At 56.1% G+C, this 10,670-nt stretch overlaps 1 protein-coding gene across 1 annotated transcript in view; it reads right to left on the bottom strand.

Annotated features, from left to right (window-relative positions):
• The window catches only part of SHC3 (SHC adaptor protein 3), a 63,930-nt gene that overhangs the window by 28,884 nt on the left and 24,376 nt on the right, over positions 1-10,670 (bottom strand). Inside the window, exons 3-4 of the mRNA XM_029919696.1 lie at positions 3,775-3,838; positions 1,721-1,897 (exon numbers count right to left, since the gene is read on the bottom strand). Coding sequence (XP_029775556.1) covers positions 1,721-1,897; positions 3,775-3,838 — 241 coding nt within the window. The remainder of the gene's footprint in view (positions 1-1,720; positions 1,898-3,774; positions 3,839-10,670) is intronic.

Raw genomic sequence — 10,670 nt, 5'->3', positions numbered from 1 at the left:
GCCGCCTACAGCCTTCTGGAAGCTTCCTGCCGCCAGCCCCGGGAGGGCAGCCCTGGGGGGGCGGGCAGCAAAGCACCAGCAATCCCCCCACAAGGGTAAACTCCTAGAAAGTGTTGATTTCTGCTTAGTTAGATCTTGCTGATCGGGCAACCCTCCTACTGGGGTTTGGAAACTGAAACGGATTTGATTCTAACTGAGGAGGGAAAGCAGAAATCCTATTGGGTCACGACACGCGACCCTTACTGTGCCGTCACATTTCAGAGCTTCGGGAAAGATGGAGATTAAATGGAGAGCAGGCAGTTTCCAGCTGGTGAACCGCAAGCCCGTGTCTTCCACTGAGGGAGGTGGTGGAGCGCCAGGCAGAGCAGGGCGGCGGGGACTCTGGCAGTTACTTTGCACGGGGAGGGCAGCGTCCTAATTCACAACAGCCAGGCCCTGGGGGCGCGGGGGGCGCGGGGCGGTGGGCTGGGGCTCGGCCCGCCTGCCCAGGCTGCGCTCCTAACGACCCGCTCCTGAGCCCAGCCCCACACCGGTCTCCGCAAACTTGAGGACACAGCCAACCAGCCCCAACCCCGGCACGGCCACATCCCTCCACTCCTGAGTTTGTTTCTTTTCTCTTAAGAGGGAATGAGGTGTAATTAGCAGGGATTAGGACGTGTGTCCCATAGAATTGAGGCCCACGTCTGAGGATGCCTAGAAACGTAACAGCGACCACCATGTAGTGTAAGAATGGATTTGGGCGTGTGGTTCAGGGCCCAGGGGACCCACCTTGTGGCGTGGGGCCGCAGGTGCTCAGCCTTGAGCCCCAGAGAAAGGTGGAGCCCCTGCACTCTCCTAACCCACCACCCGAATGACAGTCACCCCACCTGTCTGGAAGGACCAGCGTGAAAAGACAAGGATTATCTGTCGGGCGGGAGAGGGAGCAGCGGTCACTCGCTGACCAGGGGACACTAAAATCAATAAATATAAGTATATTCGGCAACACAAAGGTGACCCCGGGCATCCCCGGGGACACGGCCAGAGTCAGAGGTGTGTGGATGGCCCGTCTCTCCCCCCGCGGGGGTGCGTCCAATTCCCAGCTCACTCTGGCAGCAGCGGTGCCCTGGGCTGTGCGGAAAACATGTCCTGTACGTGTCTGAGCGTTCTCCCCTGTTGGTTCCCAGGACAGCCACTGAGTCACCGCTGCGCCAGGGGACCCAAGGCAGACGCTTGGAGCCACCAGCGTCACACAGAACCCGCCCCAGCGATCACCACCGCCATGCGGCCTCGGCCAGCGAGCGGCAGAGGGCCTGGCCGGGCAGCCTCCCTCTGGGACGCCGCGTGCCGCGGCCTACGACACCGTCACCGCAAGAGGCTCCGATGAGGAACCGCTAAGACAGAAAAAATGTGGTTCGTTAAACCGCAACGTGCCACCCGCTTCCAAGATGATAAAATGTGGAACCCAAACGTGGGCTGCGGAGTCAGAGAAATCAGGTGGTAAAGGATCTGAAAGACAGAAGGCTATCAGGAGGAGCCCGTGGCAAGTACGTGCACCTGTTTCTACGCCCCCAAGTAAGTCAAGACTTTAACATTATCCTTTAAAAAAAAGGTGACATATCAGAATCAAAGAAAACCAACTCCATCTATCCTTCCATTGGTGACTCTTCAAAGGGGTCAAAGTTTGCAGGCTAGTAGAGATTTTAGACAAATGTGCTCTGCCCGGACCCAGCAAGGCCAGAACCTTGCGGAACACCAGCGGCGGGGCTGTGGGCAGGGGCGGGGCCTGGCGCCTACAGACCTGTTTGGAGTCGGGCGTCCGCAGGTTCAGGCTGGCGGTGGAGATGGTCAGGGAGATACTCATCCCCGCGAACTGCAGGTTCCTCTTGCCCAAGATGCTGGACAGCATTTTGCTGGGAGGCTGTGAAATCAAGCAGCCAGATTTTAGCTTGTGATTCGCGGGAGGCCACATCGTCACAGCCTCTCTGTTGTTCCTGTCTGCCGTACCCCCCGCCCCGCCCTCACTGGCCAGGTGAAGGAGGTTGTGCCACGAAGGAGCTGGCTGCTGGGAGCCAACACGAGCCCACAATTTCTGGGACACGCGACAGGCAGGTACAAACACGTCGTGTGCACACATGGGGGAGGGCCCTCGAGGGACGTTGGCCCCGTCCGTGTCCAGGCGGCTCCCGTCACTCGTGAGCCTGGGAAAGTACCACGGGCCCATGCTCACAGCTGCCAGGCTCAGACACCGGCCCACGGGAGCCCAGCTAGTCCCGGCCAGAGGAGAGGGGTCCCCGCCCACGGGATGAATGTCCCATGCAGTCTCCAGGCTGCCACTGCTGAGGGGCCTCGGGCGGGGCCGTCCTCCGGACCAGCACTCACACAGTGCTCACAGGTGAACGCCCGTGGCTGCGGGACACTGCCCGTCCTTCCTGGGAGAAATGCCAATGTCTCTGGGTTCCCCCAGGACCCACCTCCCTTCCCTTTCAGATTAGAACGGCCCCTCTTTTGATATGCTAATTACTACTCGTTCTTAACCAGGCACTGGCTGTTTTTTAATCTCATAGAGCTGTTTACAAATACAGATACCGGGCCCCAGCCCCCAAGGTTCGGATTAAGTCATGCCCACAGTGGAGCCGGCAACCAGCCACCGTCGTGGCCCTGAGAGAGGGGGCTCCCTGGCTCTGTCCTCAAGCCCCTCCTAGTGACCGATGTGAGAGTCCAGATTCAAAGTTGTCTGCCTGAAACCCTGTTCTCGGATGTCCCCCAGCTAGAATGACAAAACCCACCAGTGGGAGGATGGGGTGGGGGACGGGGTCAAGCAGGCCACCTGCCTGCAAACCTCGGCCGGACAGATTCAGGGATAGTCTTCTGGCACAGACAGTCCTGACCGTGGCTGTTTACTTATGTACCTGCTAGACGTCTAGCCAGGGAGTTTTTCTGAGCTTTTCTCTTAACTCGCTTTCTCCTCAGCCGGTCTAACCATCTCCAGAGTGAAAATGTCCCGGTTGAATGTCCAGGCCCTGAGCCCAGCCCAGCCCACACTGTGGCTCCTCGTCTCTGTGCCTCGGTTGTTATCATCTGTAAAATGGGGATATCCCGTGGCACTCTGGAGCTGGCTGTGCCGGCTCATGAGACACAATTATTAAATTTTTAGGAATTTCATGAGCTGGCCGTTAAAAACAGCTATGAAAATTTAATTTACGTAAACTTACAATTAAATAAATTACATTAAGAAAACAGACACCAAATACACGGAGCTCATTCCTTCCCAGCTACTTTCGCCACGTTACCGGTCGTCTGTGCTGCTCGGGCCCTTTGTGCCCGCCGCACCTGTGACCGGGTGGCAACTCCGTGCAGTGACGTGCCACTGCGTGTCCTCAGGGTGCGCCTAGAGCCTGCAGGGGGCCGGGCGGGAGCACGCCTGCCACGGAGACGGGCAAACCCGACAAATGCACGGCTTCCTGCTCGGAACCCCGAGAGCCACTTGTGAACCTGAGCAGCACAGCAGCGGGCTCTGCCACAAGCGTCCTAGTGAAGGAAACGGATGCCTGTAAAGACTTGGGGGAGGGCCAGCCCGGCTTACGTGTCTGTTCTCACCGTCCGCAGGATTGGCCGGCGGGGCACAACCGGGCGCTGCCTTGGGCCAGCAGTGACGGCCAGTCCTCCGCCAACCACAGGACAGAGGGCCCCACGCTCTCGTTTGGAAAGTGCCAACAGCCAGGCCGTGGCGGGGCTCTGACGGGGGACGGGGTGTGGCTGCAGGAGCTGCATGGGACACGACGCAGAAGACAGTACCTTTCTCCTCCTGAAGGCGCCCTTGGTGCCAGGGATGGCTTCGCAGACGCGGCTGATGGCTTCCCTTGAGGGGGCAGGAAAAGAGACGCATTGAGACCACACGCGCACGTCCCCGGGGGAGACACCGGCCCGTGTGTTCGGGGCAGGCAGCGCGGCTCCCGGGGCAGGAGTCACCCAGTTCCTGCTAACAGACACAACTGCATGGACCGTGACCAGGTCATGGCAGCTGGCAGTGCCCGGCGCCTCCTGCTGGTGTGACTGTACCCTAATGGTGTGATAGGGGCCGATGCCACAGTCTGGCTTCTGCTGGGCTGGGCTGACGTTTAGTGGACCAGTCCCCAGACTCGTGGTCTCCCAGATGCTCCCCTGAAGTCCACGGCCCAGCCCTGGCCAAGAGCGCTATGGGTCACATCCTTCCTAAGTGAGTCAGAATGTTATCAGGGGAAATTTGGTCTTCGGAGTGTTATTTTCAGTTTCTGCAGTTAGCAAATATAAAACCAAGGGGGTTCTGAAGGCAGAGAGGCACTCTGGGATCTACAAGTGAGCGGGAGACAAGTTCTGTGCAGGGCAGGCCCCCGGAGCACCCGTTCACAGACGTGCGGCGTGGCGCCCTGAGGAAGGGAGGCAAGGAGAGTCCTGGGGGGCCTGGCTGCAGAGCGGCCGCCCGCGCAGGTCACCTCGGGAGGTGGGGAGGGCGCGAAATGGACCAGACGGAGGCGGCTGTGGTCCAGATGTTGGGCGTATGGGTGGGGAGGACGTGCTGGTAGCAGGTTTGCTTGAAAGCAAACGGCTTAGTTCTGGGAGCCGGGCTCAGTGGGAAATGACAGATACGCCAGAGGGGTCTCTGAAGTCAGGAGCCCAGAAAGGAGCTGGGTGAACGTGTCACCCGCCTCGTGGGGAAGGACAAAATTGTAAGAGAACACGGGAAGAAATAAACCGGGGTCTGGACACACCAAACGACCAGGAAGACAATAGGTCCTCAGAAACATTCTGCAGGCTTTCTGTGCAAAATACTTCTTGAAACTATTTTCTATCCTCTAGAAAAATAATCCCCATCACAAGACAATGCTCGTAAGAGAAATCTGTCCTTGTCAAATTACTGCTCAGGTAAGACTCACATTTGCCACTGAATTCACTGCAGAGAGCAGGGAAAGATTATTCCAGAGGTTCAGATACTGTGGAAACTGTAGATTGAATCACCGTGACTCAGACAAAGTTCCTTTAAAAGGCATGAATGTTTTCGATGTTTACCTTTAGTCATTTATTTTATAATAATGTTCCAACGGTGGTTCTATCAAAATGATCACCTAAGTACTTTTAAAAGGCATTTCCTACTGAGGAAGGTCAAGCTGTCTCTTCATGGAACTAGAAACCCCGGCATCTATTAAATTAAAGCAAACAAACAAAACCCTCAGTGCATCTCTGCACTGTGCCTTTTACGACACATTCGGCTGAGCAGGGGCGAAATCCCCGATGGTCCCAGCAGCGGGGAAGATACCCCCCGGCCTGAAGCTGTCTCCAAGTCTCACCTAAAGTATCCCCGACACGGGCAACGAGAGAAAGAAATCAGCCTCGGGGACAGCCTCCCAAGAGGATAGCTGTCAAGCGGGTCACCTGTGTGACATCCGTGTCTGAGCCAGCGGGCCAGCGGGCCAGGCCACCGGCCCCCTCGCTGCCCGCGTGCCCCTTCTGTGGGGGAGGCGGCACGGCCCAGGAACATTAAGAGTAGGAGGTGCAGAGGCAGTGCAGACAGGACGCCCATTCCGTCGAGCGGGTCCGCCCAGGGAGACTCAGCCTGTGTCCCCCCGCACATCCAGAGACTCCATCTTCTGTCCTTAAGGTCTGCACATGTCAGAAATTCCAGAAATGTCTCTGAGCTCCAGCACCCAGAAAGTCCTACGGATCGCGTGTGTGAGCTTTACAATCCCAACACAGTTACAAGTCAAGCTGCTCCTCAGAAAAAATGTCCTCTGCCCATCAATTTGCTTCTAATGCTCCTGTGATAACGTGCGTGCGTGTGAACTCTCACCGCGCCCAGGCTGACGGTGTCTGTTTCCCTTTGAATCAGGAATGTGACGGAGCGTCGTTACTGCCACCCTTAGGTGCCTGACACTGACGCCGGCCACTGTGACTCCACTGTCTAACACCGTAACTCGCCATCTGACTGCAAAGGTAACCGTCCTCATGTCCCTCCTTACCGTCTAGCACAGCACACTTGGGTGGATGGTACTGTCGCAACTTTTCATTTGGCACAAAGGGTTCAGCTCTCTGTAATTCCACTGAGTCTCAGTGTCAGTCTCAGGTGGCGATGCTCCCATTTTTTTTTTTAATACTAGAGACGGCTCCTCAGCCCCCTACCCAGCATGACCCCACTGGGGTGAGCCAGACTGGGACCTGTGAGCTCAGCTGATGGGGACGTGGACTCGCTGACATCCCCCCAGTCACCAGGAGCAAGTGAGCTTCACTCCATCCTGGTCCCCCCCGCCCCCGATTCAGTATGAAGTGCTCATCATGAGAGCCAGCTCCAGTCATGCTTGCCCACTCCACCTCCCCCCTCCACACATTTCACAGACTAAGACAATAGACAGTTAGCTGTCCCAAGTGGTGATGTCTGCCACCAGGGGTTTATGTTCTAGCAGGAGGAGGGGCAAATAAATAAACACACAGAATGACTAAGTGCCATCCATTTCATGAAGAACCAAAAAGGAGAGACTTACATGGTGAAGGGCAGCCCAAGGCACCACCCCACACAGGCCACGCTGGCAGAGGGGGTGCTCTGAGCTGAAGGTGACGGAGAAGCAGCAGGTTCAAGAAGAGTGCTCTGCCCTCCCCCATTTACCTAAAGGCTGGAAATAAATCTGTACAGACAGCCCGTGTCCCTCTCCCCGGGGAAGGACGGGGGTGAGACACAGCAGAGAAAGGCAGGCTGCAGCTGGCTCCCCCGCCCGTCGATCCCCCCCACTGCACCCGCCCCCCTGCACTTGCCCCCAACATGTCGACACCCCTAGAAACCCTAAACTATTTTCCTGGGGTTTGTCACTTCCCTATGGATTTCTTGTTCTTTGGTAAGATGCGAGATAAGCCCAAGTTCTAACCACTTTTTTGAGTTACTCATCACTGAGTTTCCCTGCCTGCATGTGTACTGCATCCATCCATCACCTGCTTTTCTCCTGTCTTTTGTCTGCCTTATTTGCAGAGCCCTAGTCAGAGAACACAGGAGGGCAGAGTGAAAACGTGTTTTCCTCCCCTGAAGTGACAAATATGGTAATACATACCCAAGGGGGACAGAATCACCAGTGAGTGTTGTTTCAGTGTCTGGGCAGCTATCCAGGAAAAAAAAAATCACACTGGGTTTCTATCTTGTGCCTTCTATGCAAATAAATCCTAAATGGATTGCAAACTTAATTTCATGGTAATGAAACCATAAAAAAAAAAAGGAAAGGAAAAAAAAGAAAAAAGCCGGGAGTAATTTTTTTATATTATCTTTGAATGAAAGTATGATACAAAATCTAGAACATAAAAGAAAATACTGACATACTCCAGAATATAAAAATAAAATTTTAGGCAGAAGAAAAAAACTGTAACATTTCATAGTCAACAAGTTAATTATCTTAATATAACTTAATAAGGAAAATATCAAAAACCAATGCAAAATGTTAAAAGATACAAGCAGAGTTCACAGCAAGGAACACACAAGCGGCTCTTGGAAATACGAACAAATTCTTGGCTGGGCTTTACCGCAAGTAAGATTATAGACTAAAGCCTATGCTAACATGCCATTTCACAGCCAAAGGTCCGAGCCTGAGACGTTGTAAGAAAGCCCCGCACACGAGCGAGCAGCAGTCCGGCACAGCCTCCGCGGGGCAGACTGGCCGCGTCCCCGGAGGCTGGGACGCGCACAGACCCCTCCGTCCTGCAGATCTATTTCCCGGAACGCGCAGCCTGACACCTGCGGGGGGGTCGTTAACAGGATGGAAGCCACTCAATAAATGCCGGCCTCTGCTCCAAGGAGGCCGCCGACACAGCGCTGGTGCTGGGGCCCTCTGTGCCCTTAAGCCCCCCACCAAGCCAGCTCTCGCTCCCACAATCTGACCTGCAAATTGGCCAACACCCGCCAGGGCCCCAGATGCCGTGGGCAGCGTGTGGCCCTCGGCTGACGCTCCTCCGACGTCGTCTGTCCTCCTGGCCGGCTTCTCGCCTTCTCTGTGACTTGACCGCAGGACTCCATCCTGCCCGCCTCTTCCCCGTCCTCTGCGCAGCTCGGACAAGCGGACGAACAGGGTGCAGTCCGAGAACCCACTCACTTCACCCAACTCCTGTCTCAGTGCACGCAGGGGCCCAGCACCTCCCTCGGCCTGGGTGAAGCCCCAGGCGCACCCCGTATCTACCCCCTCATTTCAGATGAGAAAATGTCCTCAGTCACTTACAAGTCACTCTACTTTCCGTAGTAAACATAACAGTAAATACCCTGAACATCATTTAAAAGCAGAGCCCTCCTCCCCGCTTAGGGTTATTGGAGTGAAAACCACAGGGAGCCAAGGAAAGAAGGCACCTCCCAACCATGCAGTTGTGGTGCCTGACCCCTGGGCGGGGCGGGGCGTGGGATGCATGCAGAGAGGAAGTCTGCCGCCACCTGTTAGCCACGCACACCTGGAAGGCAGGACCCGTTATGCTGGCATCACAGTTGGGGAAATGGAGGCAGGCAACTTAGGCCAGATGCCCTGGGCCATACAATTAGCAAGTGACTGCCCCTTGGAGCCCAGGGAGTGGGACACTGAGACCAAGAATGCAGAGCCACACAGCCCGGCCGCAGGGGAGGGGCACAGATGAACTCCAGCCTGTGGACTCCAGGGGCCCTTTGCTCCCCGGCAAGGCCATGCATGACGGGACTTAGACTCCATGGTCCTCCCAGATCATGAGACCCTCAACATCCTGTCCTAGGTGCCGTTATCATCCACCAGGAGCTTGAGGGGTGGGTGTGGCCCTGGGGCTGTCGTGTTGGAGAATGCGCCTTGGGGGATAAAGAAACCGTCAACCTGTGCTTCGCCCGAATCCCTGCATGATTGTGCGGCACGAGAGAGGTCAGATGAAGAGTCGGTGCTGTGTGCTCCCCGTTCTATGTGAAATGCCAGGCAATGCTAGTAACCTGAAGAGACGCAGCGGCGGTGGCCCGGGGGTGGGGGTGCTGCGGCGTCCCCTGAGGCTGGGGCGGGCCTCCATCACAGTCCCCCATTGCTGCCACCCCCACCAAACACTGGCCTCCTCTCAGTCTCCCATGTTCATGTGTCTTTGTACAATGGCGGCTGAGCAGTCACGCGGCACTGCCGTCCTGTCCTGCGCCAGACCCCAGGCAAGCGCCCCCTGAGCTCCCGCAGGTGGAAGGGTGCAAGTCTCAGCCGGCGGCTCAAGCCAGGTGCACACCCCAGCAGGATCTGCAGCGCAGCCCGTGGCCTCTGGGATTACTTTCCATATATTACGACATTTTGACATCTTAAGAAATCCTTCCTAGCTGGGGAGAGATCCAGGAACCCACAGAGCATCTTAACGTTCGGAGGGCCTGGCCCGGGGCAAATGCACCGTGATGACCCATGGTGCCACCCCCAGTATTTTAATCAAGGCCGGGAGGACGCAACTGCCTTCAGAACGGAGAGAGGAGCTTGAACTGACGGAGGCACAGGGACCGATCCTCAGACGACCCTACAGTTCGCCTCGGAACCACAAAGCTGCGCGGTGCAGGGGGCTGCCTGGGTGTGGAAGCTTTTATAAACACAGTACATCCTGCAAATGAATTTCCTCTTCCTTCTGATTGTCCTAATGACATTTTCTTTTCCCTAGCTTATTTGGTCGTGAGAATATGTAGTACATGATACGGACGACATAAAATACGTGTTAATTAACTGTGTATGTTTTCAGTGAGGCTTCAGGTCAACAGACTATTAGCAGGGAAGTTTCTGAGAAGTCAAAGCTGCACATGGACTTTTGAGTGTGCGCAGGCCAGCGCCCCTAATCCGGTGTGCTGGTCAAGGGTGAACTGTACATGTGTAACTACATACGTGTGCATATATACGCGTGTATACACAGAGCGTCAGAGACAGAGAGAGGGGAGAACTGTAAAGTCCCGGTAACGAATTCTGGCTCCAGACATGACACACTCTCACACTGACCATAATCAGATTCATTTACAGACATATGGTCCCTAGAAACATATGGTCCCTAGAAAACGAGAGGGAAATAAACAGATCGTGTGTAAGCACCAGCTACTGAAGAGCCCACTCTCGGACGTGTATTAACAGTTTTATCCTTAGTCTTACCTGCCGAGACTGCACGGAGGGCGGCCGGGGTCGCGGGGCCTCAGGGCCGTGGGTCCGCCGTGCACTCGCACACGCCTCCGTGCACACGGACACACGTGCACCATGCGGCGACCCCAGACATTCTCACCTCAGTGGCACAAGTCCTCAGGAAGCCAATAGTGCAACCAGAAATGAAAGTCAAAGTCACGTTCCGCTTTCCAGTCAAGGGGTCGCCAGCACAGCAAATGCCAGAGGCTCTGTCCCCAGGGGAAGGAAATCGTGCTTCGCTGAGTCCTGAGGGAAAAGACCACCTCACCTCGCACCGTCTCCCGGCACTGGGCCCTCGAGCTGGGAGAAATACCTGCAGATCCGCTGAGATGAAGCAGAACCAATACGCTACCAAGAGAAACTTGCTCCTGCCTGGCAGCAACTTAGGGGCATCAAGGCCAGCTCCCTCCTGACCCTGGGGGACCCCCCAGCCAGCTCCCTCCTGACCCTGGGGACCCCCCAGCCAGCTCCCTCCTGACGTGGGGCCCCTCCCAGCCAGCTCCCTCCTGACCCTGGGGACCCCCCAGCCAGCTCCCCTCCTGACCCTGGGGGACCCCC

Source organism: Suricata suricatta, chromosome 13, assembly GCF_006229205.1.
Source record: "Suricata suricatta isolate VVHF042 chromosome 13, meerkat_22Aug2017_6uvM2_HiC, whole genome shotgun sequence".
Lineage (NCBI taxonomy): Eukaryota > Metazoa > Chordata > Mammalia > Carnivora > Herpestidae > Suricata > Suricata suricatta.
This window is presented reverse-complemented; position numbering and strand designations above follow the sequence as displayed.